Source organism: Sporobolomyces salmoneus (assembly GCF_050403485.1).
Source record: "Sporobolomyces salmoneus JCM6883 DNA, S_salmoneus_JCM6883_v1_ctg6, whole genome shotgun sequence".
Lineage (NCBI taxonomy): Eukaryota > Fungi > Basidiomycota > Microbotryomycetes > Sporidiobolales > Sporidiobolaceae > Sporobolomyces > Sporobolomyces salmoneus.
Genome location: NW_027481157.1, coordinates 82,529 through 99,341, shown reverse-complemented (window position 1 = coordinate 99,341; position 16,813 = coordinate 82,529). Strand labels below are relative to the sequence as shown.

General features: G+C 50.8%; 7 protein-coding genes across 7 annotated transcripts; 5 read left to right on the top strand and 2 right to left on the bottom strand.

Moving 5' to 3' along the window:
* Positions 1-32: 32 nt before the first annotated feature.
* On the bottom strand, positions 33-2,423 carry JCM6883_006590 (uncharacterized protein; the record flags this gene model as incomplete). Its single annotated transcript, XM_076629611.1, has 10 exons — positions 33-50; positions 133-299; positions 367-497; positions 561-1,162; positions 1,241-1,393; positions 1,453-1,672; positions 1,744-1,754; positions 1,842-1,998; positions 2,067-2,152; positions 2,283-2,423. The coding sequence occupies 10 exons, from the start codon at positions 2,421-2,423 to the stop codon at positions 33-35; spliced, it is 1,686 nt and encodes a 561-aa protein (XP_076490238.1).
* A 90-nt stretch (positions 2,424-2,513) lies between these two features.
* CAB4 (putative pantetheine-phosphate adenylyltransferase) lies at positions 2,514-3,694 on the top strand (the record flags this gene model as incomplete). The annotated part of the gene is made up of 3 exons (XM_076629610.1): positions 2,514-3,269; positions 3,333-3,414; positions 3,486-3,694. 3 exons carry the CDS (start codon positions 2,514-2,516, stop codon positions 3,692-3,694), a joined length of 1,047 nt encoding a protein of 348 aa, XP_076490237.1.
* A 341-nt stretch (positions 3,695-4,035) lies between these two features.
* Positions 4,036-5,489, top strand: JCM6883_006588 (uncharacterized protein; the record flags this gene model as incomplete). The annotated part of the gene is made up of 4 exons (XM_076629609.1): positions 4,036-4,050; positions 4,123-4,671; positions 4,734-5,396; positions 5,472-5,489. The coding sequence occupies 4 exons, from the start codon at positions 4,036-4,038 to the stop codon at positions 5,487-5,489; spliced, it is 1,245 nt and encodes a 414-aa protein (XP_076490236.1).
* A 1,772-nt stretch (positions 5,490-7,261) lies between these two features.
* JCM6883_006587 (uncharacterized protein) lies at positions 7,262-10,870 on the bottom strand (the record flags this gene model as incomplete). The annotated part of the gene is made up of 5 exons (XM_076629608.1): positions 7,262-9,981; positions 10,066-10,178; positions 10,248-10,397; positions 10,462-10,584; positions 10,698-10,870. The coding sequence occupies 5 exons, from the start codon at positions 10,868-10,870 to the stop codon at positions 7,262-7,264; spliced, it is 3,279 nt and encodes a 1,092-aa protein (XP_076490235.1).
* A 149-nt stretch (positions 10,871-11,019) lies between these two features.
* Positions 11,020-11,859, top strand: MGE1 (mitochondrial nucleotide exchange factor MGE1; the record flags this gene model as incomplete). Its single annotated transcript, XM_076629607.1, has 3 exons — positions 11,020-11,283; positions 11,351-11,729; positions 11,798-11,859. 3 exons carry the CDS (start codon positions 11,020-11,022, stop codon positions 11,857-11,859), a joined length of 705 nt encoding a protein of 234 aa, XP_076490234.1.
* Positions 11,860-12,686: 827 nt separating this feature from the next.
* On the top strand, positions 12,687-14,203 carry JCM6883_006585 (uncharacterized protein; the record flags this gene model as incomplete). The annotated part of the gene is made up of 5 exons (XM_076629606.1): positions 12,687-13,405; positions 13,461-13,621; positions 13,701-13,846; positions 13,919-13,967; positions 14,031-14,203. 5 exons carry the CDS (start codon positions 12,687-12,689, stop codon positions 14,201-14,203), a joined length of 1,248 nt encoding a protein of 415 aa, XP_076490233.1.
* Positions 14,204-15,036: 833 nt separating this feature from the next.
* JCM6883_006584 (uncharacterized protein) lies at positions 15,037-16,746 on the top strand (the record flags this gene model as incomplete). The annotated part of the gene is made up of 2 exons (XM_076629605.1): positions 15,037-15,261; positions 15,379-16,746. 2 exons carry the CDS (start codon positions 15,037-15,039, stop codon positions 16,744-16,746), a joined length of 1,593 nt encoding a protein of 530 aa, XP_076490232.1.
* Positions 16,747-16,813: the final 67 nt, after the last annotated feature.

Sequence of the window (16,813 nt, the reverse complement as noted above, 5' to 3'; positions counted from 1 at the left end):
TCGCATATTCCTAAGCTTGTCAATAGTTCCGATCATTCCTCGTTGGTTGTCTGTCAATTGATCAAGTTAGCAGAGTGCGGGAAACCAAGGAATGCGCGGTTGAATCAGCAAAAGATGAGACGGTCGACTCACTCCTAAAACTTCGTCGCCTTCTTCTTCTCCCGTTCGCTTCGCGTAAACCAATTCGACTTTCTCCTTTTCGAACTGGCTCAAGCTCTCGTTCTTCGTCACTCCACCTTCCTCGAAGACCAACCAGCTCGCTTCTTCCGCTTTCGAGTCGAAAAGTTTCCAGTTCTCGTCTAAAGGGAAGACTCGGTTGAACCTCATTAGCTGCTGACGCTGCGGAAGGAAGAAGAGATGAAGTACCTGGTTGACCAGTTACTCCGTATTTCAACCATCTCTCTCCCAAAGCTCGTGAAGTCTTCCCATCTGCCGAAGATTCGTCTCCGTTCCATAATGATGAGCAATTGAAGATGAGCGGCAGATCCATCGAATGCCTGTTGAACGAAATGTATGTCAGTGCTCTACTCAACGGAAGAGCGTGAGGGCAAAAAACTAACATGATTCCGAAAGGAGAGTTTTCCAAGATCATATCGACTCCAGTCCTCACTCTATACAACCACACCTTCGTTCTTCCCTTCTCACTGACCGCTTTCGCGAGATCCCATACCGGATTCACAAAGATCTGATCCGCGAGCAATTTGCTCCCCGGAAGGTCTTTGAGCTCGCATTTCCCTTCTTCCGGATGTACTCCAGCGAACCGTCCACCTAGATACTTCTTCTTGATCGCTTTGACTGTCGAGGAAGGGAACTTATTGATCCATTGATCGAAATTCTCGGGTTTTGCGAGTTTAGCGCCGTAAGCGAAAACTGTACCCTCGTCTTCAGTCGTTCCGATCACGATGGACTCGATCCATGGGTCGATATCACCTCGTTCGAGACGGGAGATCGTCGCGGGAGTCCAGATAGCAGAGGAAGAAGAGGAAGGTTCGATTGTGAGAGAGACTGATTCGAGCGAGTGGTTGGAAGTGTGAAGAGCGAGAAGGGTTTCGGTCGAAGCGGAGCGAAGGAGTGAGACGCTGTCGTCGGAAGAGGAGGAGGAAGAAAGAGTCGAAAGAATAGCAGGTAAAGCGGGGTACGATTTCGAAGCGGGTCGCATTCCCTAAATCATTCGCGCTCAATTTCAAGTCAGTTTCATCTGCCAAGTGCGAGACGGGAGTATCTCGTCATCCCGACTGACCATGGTCTTTTGTGCTCCACTTTGCAAGATTGCACGTTGGAACAACTTCTTTCCCGAAACGAGGAGGTACGCGATGAGAAAAGCTCCAGCGGATTGACCGAAAGCAGTCACTCGTTGAGGATCTCCTCCAAAGGCATCGATATTGTCTTGGACCTGTAAGGAGGTCACCGTCAAAACCGTATTGACCTGGGTTTTAAACTGAACGTCCTTACCCATTCGAAGATTTTAACCGCATCGTACAACCCATAGTTTCCGCTCAATCCTTCTTTGTCTTGCTTCGACAGATCCTCGGAAGCGCCAAAGCCGAAGATGTTGATTCGATAATTGCCCGTCACGACGATGCATCTTTCGGAATCGGTTCTTTGAGAACGGACGAGAGAAGTCGGGTCGTAGAAGAATCGATCGGATGATCCCGTGTTGAGTGCGCCACCACTGTGAAGCGAGAGATGATCAGTCCGTGAGGTCGTCGGGGAAAAAGAGCTCGATTGAGGGAAGAAGCTCACTAGATGTAAACCTGAAAACGTTCAATCATTCATGGAGACCGGAGCTTTTAGCCTTTTCGTCACAGATCGCGGACAATGTCGAAGAGCGGACAACATACCATGACGGGTAATTTCTCGTTCTCTTTCATATCGGCGGGAGTGAAGACGTTTACGAAATGCGAATCCTCGCTCTGTTTGATGTGACTTCTCAGGACGAAGCCCGGAAGCTTGGAAAGGAGCTGTTCCGTCATTCCGGCTGGCTGTGGGAACATCGTGCTGTCATTACAGGAAAGGTCAGCAAGCCGGCGAGGCGAAACGAGGAGGGAGAGGAATGAAAAACTGACCCAAATTCGAAACATTCTTTCGGAGTTGACCACGATTCAGGAGCAGTAGGACGTTCGAATCGATTCGCTTTCGCATAAGGGATACCCTGGTCAGGGGAAAGACAAGGAACGATAAGGTGAGCGATCCGAGCCCGCTTATCATGGCTTCTCGAGCACTTCGGTTGAAGTGACTGAGCGTCGGATAATCTGCGTGAATGTAGAGGCCTGACTGCTTACTAGCCATTTGTTGACAGGCTTGAGGTCGCCATTTGCCGAGAGGTTCGCAGTCGATTCTTGTTGCACGGGATGAGTGTCTGTGAATCCCTTGACCGGACCATACGTTGTCTTGACAAGTAAGTTATCGATAGTGCCAGACATGCCGAAGTTCGAACAGGGCGGAGTGGGAGAGAGAGAAAGAGAGACTTGGTATCTTTCGCTCCTTCCAACTCCTCACCTAACCTCTCAAGAATGGCACCAATAGCAGCATACGATACCTACTTGGCCCTACACTTCCCTTCCCTGTCGACCTTCCTCTCTTCGACCTCGCATTTATCCGTCATCTCTTCTACATCTAAAACGAGTTCCTCTCTCCTCATCTCGATCAAATCACCTCCAGACAGCCCTTCACCCTGGTCAGATACCTCTCAACTACCTTCAGCTGCGAGCGGGTCCTCGTCCTCTTCTTCCTCAGCTCTCCCTTCCCCGCCCCCACCGATCCCTTCTCCCTCGAGTCTGTGGCTTCCCCTCGAGGGCTCCCTAGCTTCAATCTACTCTGCAGCGACTCGTGAATTCCTCCGGTCAAATCGAATACTCGCGAAAGTCGACGTCGTACTCGATCAAATGCGAACGATTTCGACTTGTTCTCCTCCTGGTTGCACAAACTCTATCAGCTGGACGTACAGCCCGGACGAGGATCAGTCAGACTCGGAAGGAGAACGGATAGGAAACAACTCGAATGCAGTTGGAGGAGGAGGACAAGGTAGCTACGAAGTGGTCGCGACGGGAGGTACTTTCGATCACCTTCACGCTGGACACAAGATCCTCTTGACTATGGCATGCTCGATAACCAGTCGGAAACTCATCGTCGGAGTTTCGGATGAACCGCTGTTGGGGAACAAGAAATTCAAGCAGTTTTTACAAACTATCAACGAAAGGATTAGTAGCGTTGAAAGGTTTATCGAGTTGGTGAGACCCGGGATCCAGCATCAGGTAGTACCGCTGCAGGTGAGTCGTCTGCTTACTCTTTGCGAGAGACACGCTCACTTACCCATCTCTACCGACGAAAAGGACGTTTATGGACCAACTGCGACGGATCCAGATATTCAAGCTCTGGTGGTATCGGAAGAAACGAGATTGGGTGGAGATGCTAGTGAGTCTCCCGCTTCTCTCATCCAGCCAAAAGTATGGCTGACATGAGATGACCGGCAATCGCCTTTCTAGTAAACAAGCTAAGATCTGAAAAGTCCCTCTCGACTCTCGAGACGTACGTGATCAACTTGGTATCAGATGACGGGTCGACGACAAACACTATCTCGAAAGGAGACGATGAGGAAGAGCGGGAGAAGGAGAATCAAGTCAAGGTTGCGGTCGAGACGAAAATGGGTAGTACAGGGATCAGAGAGTGGATGTCGAAACAAGAAAGCTCGTAAGGTGGCCGTCGCGTACTTCTCGATGGGTCAGATGCGAGAGAGGAAGAACTCGCCTCTTCTTTTGGCCCCGAGCTCAGGTCGGTCCGATTCTAAATCCCTCACTTTTGCCGACTGTGCGTTCCGCGACAAGCCCTCTTCGACATTGACGACAAAGACTGGCTGGTTGAGAGGCTAGCTCGACCAGCGGCGTGAGGGCTGGAGACCGAAAACAGCCGCTCGGGGCGATTTCGCTTCTCTCTTTCCGATTTCTCTTTTCTGTTTCGCCTTTCCCTGAGACGTCCTAAACATCGACGAGTACTGATTCACTGCGTCGAAGTCAATACACCGGTTCTCGAGAAACGATGCCCTCCCCACTCGTGAGTTTTCTTTTCGTACCTTTCAAGCAACACCTTTTCCAAGCTGAACACCCTCCCATCGTCTCGCTACAGTCTACCGAACCTTACGCAGACTGTTACCCTACGATCACTTTTTCCCTCCTTTCCCCTGTACTCGAAGAAACGACTCCCCACCTCGACCAACTTCTCTCGCCTCCTCCTCCTTTGATCCACGTCGAGGTATTCAAGGAAGCGAAATACACAGAAGAACAGGAAGCCGAGAACTTCGCCAAGATCTTCGCGAAGTTCTCGTTCACTTCGACAACGACGAAAGAGCGCGAAAATTCTCCTTCAAAAGTGATGGTTTCGAGGCTGGACCTCTCGCCGACTATGAAGGAAATCGCTACTTTCGCTCCGACCCCAGCTCCAGCTCCTCCGAAACCTCAACCTCAAGCTCGAAGTCTGCCACCTCCGCCCGCTCGGGAGATAGTCAACGAAGATCCCAAGGAAGAATCGGGCGGCGATGGAATCACTGGCTGGGAGGGATGGTACAAGACGAAGGGTAAAGCTTGCTTGAAGTGGGTGGAGAACTGCGAGAAAGCAAGGAAGGAATCGATAGAAGCCGAACAGGAGCAAGCGGAAGAGCAAGATCTCGTCGGTGCTGTAAGTTTCCTCTCCTTCTGCTCCTGTCTTTTACGCTCGGAACCTGACACTATCTCGTCCAGCTCGAACAATCGCTTCCTAACCGGGATCCTCACCCAATCTATTCTCGAAGAAGGAGCGGTTCAGTCTCGCAACCGACCGTTCAAGCCTCGACTGGTTACCCTTCTCGAGCTTCCTCGCCAACTTCACTACCGTCTTCATCCCGGCGCAGCTCTCTCGTGATCGCTTCGCACTACACATCCCCTTATTCTTCTCTCGCTTCAACTCCTGAAACTTCTCCCACTTCGACAAACTTTGCGAAATCTTCTTCTCCGGCGAACAGTAAACCCTCCTCGATTCGATCAAACTCATCTCGACTCTCTTCTCTCTCCAACAAGTTATCTGCAAGGGTCAAGTTCCCGTTGTCTTCAACTCGACAGAGGAGTTCTTCGGAATCGAAAGCCTCTTCACCTTTTTCGACGTTTGATTCGGCACCTCAACAAGCCCCTCCTCCCCCTGTACCTGCTCTACCGTCTCTCGCTTCCCTCGTTCCTCTCTCGGCTCCGATCCCAGATTTCCTCCTCGAGTCCGAATTAAAGGAGCACGTCGCGGGACCGAAGAAGAAAAAGAGGAGGGATTCAATGATCAGTATGTGGAAGGAAGAACAGAAGAGGAAAGAGATCAACGAAGCGTTGGAACTCGCATACGGAAGAATCGAGAGGGAACGAGGAGGCGCTGGAGTCAGGGTGAGTCCTTGCACTGAGTCGTCGTATAGGAGACGGGAGATGAGCTGACTTTTCGTTCGTTCGTTGGGTCGACAGAAATCGTTTGATCTGTAGAACATTCTCGCACGTATCATTGAGGTAATTTGCGTTTCTTTGAGGAGCAGACGCGAGGCAAAGGAGAGAGCGACCCAAGAAAGAGAATCGTTCCATCTTGCTCAGTTCGCTGAGGGCACACTATCAGAGTCTATTAGAATAGGTACAGGCACATCAAGAAAGTCGCATACAGAAGATAGAGCACAACTCGATATGGGAATAAGGATAAAGTCAGAAAAAACGGGAAATAAACAGCTCGCACAGACACAACTTTGATTCTGGGGATTCTTACTTCTTGCTGAGAGGGGGTATCGATATATAGGGGTTTCGCGAATAGGTGGTTTCAGGCGGATGCCGAGACAAGACGAGAGGCGACGTTTAGAGCGGGTTTCTGAAAATCTCCATCCTCTTCGTCATAGCTCAGTAGCTCCCACTCTTCCTCCAACTCCGAGACTGATCCGGTAAGGCGAGTCTCTTCGTTGGGGCGGGAGAGGACAGAGGAAGACGAGAGGAGTTCGATGGGTTGAGCGTCGGAAGATTCGTTTGAAAGTAGGACGATGTTTCCTTGCGGTCCTTTCTGAACGATCTGGAACTCTGTCTGCGAATCAGATCCTGCTTGTCCGTGACGCGATAGAATTGTGCGAACGAGAGTCAGAAATGACGCCTGCGAGGCGAGATCAATCGAAAGAAAGCTCACGTTTCGAACAAGGTCTCGTTTTCATCTTCGTCTCTTCTCCCGCGACGACCTTATCTCCAACACTTGTATCCTCGCTCATTACGTTCTCCCGTACGAGCGATGAATCTCGAGCCTCTGTTCCCCCACTCTGTATCTTCTCTTCCTCCCTCTTCACCCCCTTACTCGCTATCGGTTCGTACGCCTGCGAATTGACAGTCAACCTTGAACCGTTTGACGCGTTCAAAAAGCGAGGAGAGTGAGGATGAGCACCGAGAGTTGATGACGAAACTTGAGATACAGCCGAGGTTGGAATGGTTCGTTGTAGGGTCGAGAGGTGGGCAAGTTGACGCGCAGTGAGTTGGTGGACACGAGTTCGGCGGGCGTAGGGCAGTGAGTGATTGGGGTTTGATGAGAGGGAAGAGGGAGGGAGGTCGAGGCGATGATGAGAAACAAACACGTTTGACTTTGAAAGCTCGGGCTGACGTGGCAAAAAATGCGAACGAACTCATTCGTTTCGCAGAGTCAAAACTTTCTCGCTTCCCTTCGTGAATTGGAGGTCAGGCGAGCACGACAGCAGTACAAGTTAAGTACAAGCGAGACCCCTCGTGAGCTTTCTGCGAACGGCGGGGAGAAACAACAACTTAGAATGCCTCGTTTTAGCTTCAAGACTGCGTTGAACGTCTCTAGCTTTGCTACGGAGCGGACACCAGAAGCTACTAGAAGCTCCTCTTGCTACAATCTCGATTGGGATAACCCCGAGATCACGTAGGTTCGCCCAAAACGATTCTCGCAACGAAATGAACTATCTGAGCACGCAAAAACGTGGCTGAAGAGTGGATGGCAGAGGCTCACCGTCAGTCAACAGCACAGACTCCAAGGGTTGAGGATGTTGGAAACACCTACAATCGAGAATGACATTAGTCGTAGAGGGAGAAGAGGAAAGCTCTGCCGCAGCTTGAAGAACAAACTTTGTCTACTATCGTTGTTTCTTGCAATCTGAGTCTGCTCAAGCTCTCTGCTGAGCTGGAGCTGTGTCTCGTTTCCTGTACTCTTTCCCGGTCTCTCAGGAATAGCGTTTCGAGATCAAGTAAGAGCTGCAACCAACAATCTTTGACATTTACAATTCGACATGAGCACTAACCTGCGAAGGGGTATCAACTTCTTCTACTGAATCTGAATCTGGCTCATGATCGATGTATTCATCTCCTTCTTCTTCCAACGGCTCTTCCTCTTCCCTATCATCGTCGTCGTCGTTCCTCGAGGTCTCGAATTCGTCGTTCCCAGTTTCAAGCTCGACTTGTTCGAAAATCGGTAAATCCTCTTCCTCCACTAACGCCTCATCGGGTTGATTCAACTCATCCTCATCGATATCGGCCGGAGGGAAAACGACGTCTGAATTCGTTAGATCTTCGTCTTCAGAAGGGAGATCCGGTTCGGTCGACTGAGGAGCTATTGTTTGAGACTCGGCAGAGGGAGCCGGTGTGGCGGTAGGTTCAGGCGAAGGTGTAGCGACGGGAATAGGAGGATCAGAAGAAGGAATCGATTCTATCGGTAAAGGAGCTGAGAGTTGTTCCTCCTCCTCCGCCGGTTTCGATTCGACGGGCTCAGTGGGTTGAGCGACTACATGGGAGACTTCAGGAATAGGCGCCGGGGCTGGAGTGGGAACGTCGACGATATGATTCGGTTCCTCCTCCTCCTCCTCGTCATCGAAAACTTGCGACTCAAAGACGGGTACCTCCGCCTTATTCAGCGAGTCGTATTCCTGCTGAGCGGCTGAAACGATACATGATGGAAGAGGAGTAGTGATGGTTGCCGAAGCTGAAGAACTAGGAGTAGGAGTAGGAGTAGGAGTAGGTTCCGGTAATTCAACCGAGTGTTCGGATTCTTCCTGCTCGACCTCCTCCTCCTGTGGATAAAGCGGATCAGGATCGGTAACAGAACCTAATTGATCAAAGCCGATATCGTCGATCACTGGTAGTTCGGTTGATTCGCGAACGATGTCAGAGAGGGGTTCTGAAGTTGGAGTTGGGGTAGATTCGTAAAGGATTGAAGAAGGAGTCGATTCGGGATTCGGCAAAGCTGGTGTAGGTTCGATCAGTGAAGAGGACTCGGGGATTCCGGCGGTGGAAGGAGGGGTTTCGACAGGAACTGAAGAAGAGAACGGTTCGGGAGTCGATTCGGGTTGAGGAATATCGATGATCGGTTCTTCCATGGTCTCGCTCGGCGGTTCCGGAACCTCCTCCTCGTCTTCGAGTACTGTTGGCGTTTCCTCGTCCTGATGTTCCTCGATCCCTCCAGTCTCATTAAAGTACGCTCCCACTCGGTTCAAATCTCCCCCAAATTGTCTCTCCATCATCTCCTCCAACAACCTCTCCTCCCCCTCCTCTTCGTTCATTTTCTCTCCATCTCCCTCTCGCTCCTCTTCCTCCGCTTCGTCCTCTCTAGCGGGCGATTCCTCCCAAATCGTCTGTTCCCTCTCTAAATCAATCGGTAACTCCACGACATTCTCCCCTTCCGAAACTGGCTCTGATTCCAGGTTCTCCTCAACGTCTAGAGGAGGGATCGTCTCGGGGTCGACGGCAGATGCGTCGAGTGGAGTTGTCGTATGATCGAGATTCGGAGCGATTTCTTCTTCAACGTCGTTTTCGGGTTGAAGAGGAGTAGTCGAGGTGGAGGAAGGGAGGGGATCGAGGTCGATGAGGTCGGGAGAAGCATCGAGGTCCTCAATAGGCGTGGAGTCGAGTCCGATATCAGTCGGAGGGAGAGGTTCGGTTGTCGAAGTTGAGGGAGAAGGAGAAGGAGCGGAATCGAAAATCTCTTCGAGTTCTTCTCGAGAGTGCGCGGGAACAGGAGGATGAGCTTGTCGAGGGTTGACGATATCGATCTCGTTCGCTTCTTCTTGCTCCTCCTCGGGTGTCGGCGAAGAAAAGTTCGTTTCGGTTTCGGAACTCGTAGGTTCGGGAACTTGAGAAACTGTGATTTCGGCTTCAGGTTCCGCTGAAGGTTCTTCCGTCGCTTCCTCCTCGACATCCGCATTGTGTGAGGGCGGAGGAGTAGGAGTAGGCTCAGGAGTCGGTTCAGGCGAGTAAACTTGATCGACTTGATGATCCGAAATTCCGTCGTCGTGAGAGGGAGGAGTCGAGGTAGGGTCTGGAGGATGCACTGCGGCGGTCGAGGTGATAGATGAGGACAAGTCGGGTTCGGAAGAGACGGGGATGGGTTCGCCGAATAGTGATTCTTCCGATTCTGGGTCGTCGAATTCGATTTCCTCCTCTTCTGGCTCAGGGATGGGTGTTGAGGTCGGGATAGACGAAGTAGTAGTCGTGCTCGAGGACGTCTGCGTCGCTATCGGTTCAGTCGTCCTCGTTTGCTCCGTGACTTGCTGCACAACTTCCTGAAGAACCCCTCTTTCCTCCTCTCTTTCCTCCGGGACTACCTCCCTCCCCTTGAGTTTCTCCTGCACTACATCCCTCGCCTTCTTTACAGCTCCCACTACCGCCGCCGTAGCCATCACCACTTTCTCAATCTCTCCCTTGAATTCCTCTTTCACAATTTCCTTCACTTCCCCCAAATTTCCTCTCCCTCCTCCTCCTCCTGCTCCAGTTCGACCCAGAACACCAGTAACCGCACTAGCTACCTTGATTCCTCGATCGACGACCCGTTTCTTGAAGATATAACTACAAACCCCTACGAAGAACGAGAATGCACCGAAGAGGACTAATCGATCGAGTACGTCGGCGCGCTCGAGAGATGTAATTAGGGATTTCGAGGAGGATAGGAGAGTCGAGAGGCGGGAGTATTGAACGGTCGTTGAAGAGAGGGTTTGGGTTTGTTGTTCTAGTTGTAGTTGAAACGAACGCAGAATATATCCGTGATCAGAGAAAACGAAACAAACAAGAAAGAAATTTGTAAAACTCGTACCTAGTAATTCGTTGGATACTTGGGAACGATCGACTTCGGATTGAAGGAGTTGGAGAGTACGTCGTAAACCTTCTGTTACGTCTGAAGTAGCAGACATTAGGGCATCGTCTTCTCTGCGGAGTACTCAAAATTCGTTGATTAGCTTTCGCGAGTAAAGCAATCGAGAACGCTGAGGGACGCACGATTGCGGAGCTCCATTGTGACTATTCGGTGCAGGAGAATCTCGTCCAGAAGTAGCAGGAGCGAGCAGTTCTTCTCGATTGAGATAATGTTGCGAACTATCGATTGTTCTTTTCGCCTGAACTACCGCGCTCCGATAACCCTTCGTGCACCTATCCACTCCCACTACTCAGCTACCTCCTCTCATATCATACATGAGAGTAAAGAGGGACTCACTGATCGAGAAATAATTGTAATTGTTCGACATGCCAACCTGCATCCGCTCTCTCTTTCCCCCTCTCCAAATCCTCCACCTCCAATTTCAACTCATCCAAATCCCTCCTCACTCTCGCTAATTCACTTCGTACTTGTTGGGTCAATTGATCAAATAGTGGTTTCGGACCTCGACAATCTCCAAGTTGAGGGATTTGGAAAGATTGCAAGTCTTCGAGGATTCGTTCGAGGGAATCGACCGAAGGGACGAGGGAGGAAGGTAAGGGAGGTGGAGAGGGGGTGGAGTTAGGGGAGAAGGAGGAGACGGATGATGGGTCGGGTGAACGGAGAATGTTGATGCGAGAGAGAGAAGACGATGACGAGGAATTAACTCCTCCCGCGGCGGGAGTATGAGCTGGTGGTGGCCTATCATGCGGCGAACAATGTAAGCAGATTGTACGAAGGTAGGGCGAGAGAGAGTCTCACATGGTTTGCCGAGATGGGGCAAAGGAGAGAGGAGAGAAATCTCGAGGAAACAGCTTTCCCTTCTCCGAACACCTCGCCACCCCGGACTAAACAATCATGTTATCCGCTACTCGATCATTACTTCGTACTGCCGCCGCTCCTTCCTCTCGCCTCGGTTCATTCGCCGCAGTCGGAAGACCGACGAGTCAAATTCTTCGATCTTCTCCTTACTCGACCGCACCACCACCCGAAGAATCTACTCAAGAACCCGCAGCAGCAACCGAGGCTCCTGATGCAGCCAAACCCAGCGCAGGAGATGCCGCGACGACGGAAATGCAAGCTAAACTCGATCAACAATCGAAAACTATCGCCGAATTGAAAGTCAGTCTACCTCCTTCCCCTCTCTAGCGTGAGGGGAGAACTGATAGAGATGTTGTTGTTGGGGTAGGACGCACGATTGAGGACATTGGCCGATTTCGAAAACTTGCAAAAAATCTCTACTCGAGAGAAAGCGCAAGCCAAAGATTTCGCCTTGACTTCGTTCGCGAAAGATCTCGTTCAATCTATCGACATTCTTCATCTCGCTCTCAAATCGATCACTCCCGAGAAACTTTCGAGTAGTGAACACGCGAACGGGGATTTGAAAGGTTTACACGAGGGAGTTAGCTTGACCAAGAGGGAGATTGAGAAATGTTTAGAGAGACATGGAGTGAAAAGTTTCGATCCGACTGGGGAACAGTTCGATCCGAATCGTCATGAGGCACTTTATCAGGCTCCGGTACCGGGTAAAGAACCTGGTTCGGTTTTGGAATGTCAGGAAATCGGATGTGAGCTCTCCTCTCATTTGCTTTCCACGCATACTTTCACTGACTCCACTCGTATGCGTTATCTGTAGACACGATCAAGGACCGTCTACTTCGACCCGCCAAGGTCGGTGTTGTCCTTTCGCAAGAGTAAATTCAAATGCGGCTAGACTAGAGGCAGCGGGGAGCGGAGGAGGAAGGTAGATGATGGAGAAGATCAGAAGGAGAGACGGCTGAGAGAAGAGAAGAGACAGAAAGGACCAAGGACAGAGAATCAGGCGGGAACCTCGGATGATAAAACCCTCGACGAGAACATCTTCAACATTCCTTTTCTCCGATCGCCTTCCCTTTCTCTCTCTCGTCTCTTCACACATGTACAATAACCCCCTCACCCATTAAAACTCGTCATAACGAGACCACCTATTCATTCCATCCTTTATTTCGCAAAAACGCCAACTCGCATTGTTTTCTGTTTTCCTCTGTACTTATAACATCCTCCCTCTCTCCCTACACCCCTTGAAGACTCGAACGAAGAATACCACACTACTCAGATTTATTCCATCTACTCATTAAGCTTTTGCAGAGGAGGCGAAACGAGGTTTCGCAAGGAGCTCCTCTTTGAAGCGCATTCTTCGGACTGACCTCGCTCGTCTCTCCTATTCAATTGTCCGGAATCGTAGTTCAGAGGGCGGTGAGACCGGGCATGCAACTCGAAGAGACTCAGATTCGGCAAACTTGCGAACCAACTTGCGAACTTGCGAAAGACAAACGCGCGAAACGGTCCAAATCGTTCGCTTCTCTTGCTTCTGCCACATTTCCTTCTCCACCGATCCGACAATACCAAACTACCGCCTTACGACCATCACAGACTCGGTCTCCTCCAGCCGATCTCACCCTCGTCCGATCTCCCGAGTCCCCCTCTCTCCCCTTTGATCGAGCGATCCCTCCCCCTCTCCTTCATCTCTCGCACTTCTTCCAGCCATGGCTGACCGTTACTCTTCCGGTTACCCACCTACGGCTCCTCCCGCTCGCTCAAATTCCTCCTCGCCTCTCTACGCTCCCGTCGCTCAACCCACTCCTCCTCATTTAGCTCATTCTCGATATTCTTCGGCTGATTTATACGCTATCCCACATCAAGCTGCACAACATTCTACTTCCTCTCCACCACCTTCAGGACTAGGAGCGCAAGGGAGGGAAAGGGGAAGTTGGCGCGATGAAGCCGATGATTCAGATTCGGACGATTCAAGTGACTCAGACGGACACGGAGGAGGAGGGAATGGATTTGGAACGTATCGAGATTTCAACGACGTACGACCCGGAGTCGGAGGAGGAGGAGCGGGAAGGAATTCACGAAGGATTTCTCAAGCCCCTACTTTATCGACTCTCGCACCACGTCTAGGAGGAGCTGGAGGATCGAGCTATCACTTGAAAGAACAAACTTCTACTCTCGCCGGTGATGGTAGTTCAACGACGAAACTTGAAACGGCGGCATTACAAAATGGAGCTTATGAGACGGTCGCGGTACCGAAGATTTCGAGGGATTGGGATAGAGGGGAAGGGTTGGATGAGAAGAATTACAGGAGGTTCGAAAAGAGTAGGAGAAAGAGAAAAGAGATGAAAGGTGTCGTAGGCGAGTATGCGGAGAAATTGAGGAGGAAATGGAAAATCGCGTTACCGCTTTTCATCGCTTTCATCGTTGCGTAAGTCGTCCTTAATCGTCTGACTTGGGTGCGATACTGACGGAGTAAGTTACAGGTTGATCCTCATCCTGTACTTCTGCATTCCTCGAGCACCTAGCCTCACGTTCAGAGATTCAAAAGTTCCAGCTACCGTCTTCACTTCGACCGACGAGAACCCTTTCATTACTTCGACGGATCCAGTTTCGTATTATTTCAATGGTAACATCATCATGGGTCGTGAGTACTTCTAGCTGCCCTGAACGTAACACTGAGGCGAAATGAGGCTGACGGGAATTGCGAATTTCACGCGCCTCAGTCGACGCGAGTGACAGTTACGTTCCAGTGCACTATTCCTCTTTCGGTATCACAGTCAAATTACGAGAGACTGGTGGAGTGATCGGACGTACGACTTGGAGCGACGGAGAAATCAAGATTCCGGGTAAAAAAGTTACGAGTTACGAAGTGAGTCCACCCTCATATTTCGCGATCTGAGAAAGAACATGCACTGATCACTCGCACGTTGATTCGGGTTAGTTCCCTGTCAACTTCTTCGGAAACTATACCTCAACCTCCGATCCAACTTGTACGCTTCCCTCTTCCTCCTCCCTTCCCGCTCGTCCGTGCTGACCTCATGTCTCCCCCGCAGTCGCCGTTATGAGATCCTCCTGCGCTCACATCTACCCAACGACCTATCGAGCCCCTCTGAACTTGACCGTCGAAATCGAAAGTAAAATCGTTGGAGTCGTCGGGACTAAAACTACTCAAGCTTCAATCGCGAACGTTACTTGTCCGATTCAATGGAGTGGGAGTGCAAACTAGGCGCATTCGATCAATGGACACTTACTTACTTGACGACTCGATACGAAAAACGAATCTATCCGCTTGACTTTTGCCTTTCACGAATGTTGATGGTCACAACCCTTTCCCCTTTGCTTCTCTCTCAATATGGACACTACCTTACTTTTACGACCCGCTTAGCTAATTCTCACTCTGTTCTCTCGTTTGTTCGTTCCAATACTACTCTTCGCATTTTTCATATTCTTCGTTTCTGTCAATCTCTACTTACTCGGCCTCTTCATGGCTTGCTCTTACTTACGTCCATGGGACATCGGGAGAGTCCGGACGCTGTCAGTATCCTGCTTCACTTCCCGCAAAAGCAGCTCATGCGCGCGGCGAAATTCGCTGGGAAATGCAACGTTTCTCGAGCTCAATCTTGAACTCCGCCCCTTTCCGGTACGATCGACCCCGAGACGCACCGGCGCCCTCGTAAAGCTCGTGACATCGGAACAAGGCTGCTCGATTACGATCCAGTCGCAGTCTGCACACGACTCCGTGCTCGTTCAACTCGCTCTCCTCCTCCGAGTGTCGACCTTGCGACCACGAAAACCCGTTCGAGACGGATCAAGACGAGCATACGACCCCTACTACTGTCCCCCATTGATCAACCAGTGAGTCTCTCTCGCGAAATCTCGTTAGTTTGATGAAAGGTCGTGCAGACGCTACAACGCGATTGGGATACACGGCGACGACCGCGATAATGTCGGAGGAAGCTATAGAACATATACATACAAGAAGCGCCCTTCTACAAGACCCAACGCTGACATTCCTTTCTTCCTCTCAAGCCAGATCTCTTCGCTCTCGATCAAGTCGCGATGAGCTATTCAAAATTACCCTACGAAGTCAAAGAACTCATTACGGAGCATGTACATCGCTCGGAGGCGAGGTATAGAAGCAGACAAGAGGCGGAACATCGCGCCCGTGTCAGTGCCGCTGGTGATCGACTACGAGCACTCGAGAATCTCAGCAGGAGGCGTGAAGCTAGCAAGATGGTGTTGGATCTGAAATTGAGGGGAAAAGGAATCAGTGTCTGGTCGAGGGTGAATGGCGAGAATAGGCGCTTATGCTGGAAGTATCTGTTTCGAGTTCGTCTTCTCTTCCCATGTCCGCTAAGTGGAAAGCCGACAGACGCTCACTCCTACTTCGTCGTGTGTTAGACCCTTCATGCTTCGAAAGCGGTAGATCCAATCTTTCAATATCACCTCCTCAACACTCCAGCCGCGAATGCCGTTACGCATCTGGTTCTCAACGCGGCAGCAACTGCTATCGAAACCGATGCAGTCACGCTCTTTCACATCGCTCCAAGACTTCCCAATCTGAAAAGGATCTCCGTCGAATCGTTGCCTTACGACATGATGGATCAAGCTCGCTCCAATCCCCATCTCCTCGAGGACCAGAGAAAGATGAATCAGACTCAGCTCGTCAGAATCGCCAGGTCCATCACCTCCTGGCATTTCAAGAATTTTTCGGACGGCGAGATGGTCAAGTCACTTCTCGAAGCGAACATGGCCAACATCCAGTCTCTTTCGCTTGTTGCTCCCCCTGTTCCCAACGATCCTTCGCAATCTCCTGTACCACTCTCCCTCATCTCGTCGTGCGAATCTCTCTCGGAACTCAGTATTCGCCTCACCAAATACTCCACTTCCGAGCAACCTTGGTTCAGCGACGCCCTCAATTACACCTATTCATTCGCGAATCGACTCACTTCGTTGTCGATTATCGTCGGGTCGGAAGAAAATCCCACCGGATCGCTGAATGATTCCATTCTCCACTTTACATCTCTCTTCCCTTCTCTCATTCGCCTCAAACTTTGCGCCAACGCAATTTCCCTCGGACCTGGCCCGTCTTCCTCTGCGGCTTCTTCTTCTCCTTCCGTCCCATCTCCCTCCTCACGCCTTCTACCAGCTCTCACTCACCTGACCTTAGGTCTTTCGACTCTCACGGCTGTTCTCGGAACTCTCGAAAATCTCGATCTACCCGTACTCGAGCATCTCCGTGTCTCTACGCCAACCACTCTACACCCTAGATCTCGTCAAGACTGGACCGCCGCTCCCGACCTAGCTCGAAGAATCCTCGCAATGGAGGGTCCCCTTCGATCGGTCTACCTCTTCTCTTCTCAAGAATCAAATTTCGCCCACCTCGATTACCTCCTCCAGACTATTTACGAAGAGATTCTCGAGAAGCACAAGTCGGACCTCGAGCTAGGAACCTTCGTCTTGCCTTTCGAAGTCAAACACTATCACGAGAAACTCAGTTCAGAAGAATTCGACGATCCACCCAGTCTTGACGAAATCGCACCGCCCGAGTCGCGCACAGAGGAGGAGGAGGAGGAGGAGGCAGCTCGTGATGCTTCGGATCCGCTCGAAATCTGGGTCAATCAAAAGCTTACGGATGTATTTACGTTGGCACAGTGGCTGCAACACCGGGCGGTGAATCTCGTGAATGAAGAGGGATGGGAAGAGGTGCAACTAATGTGGAAGTCGATGGTGGATCTGCACGAGTATCGGAAGTGGCTGCAGGAATAGAACTTTCACTTTGAGCCTGTTTGTATCGTTTGTTCTCGTTTCTCGCTTCTCCCTTTCGCTTGTCCTT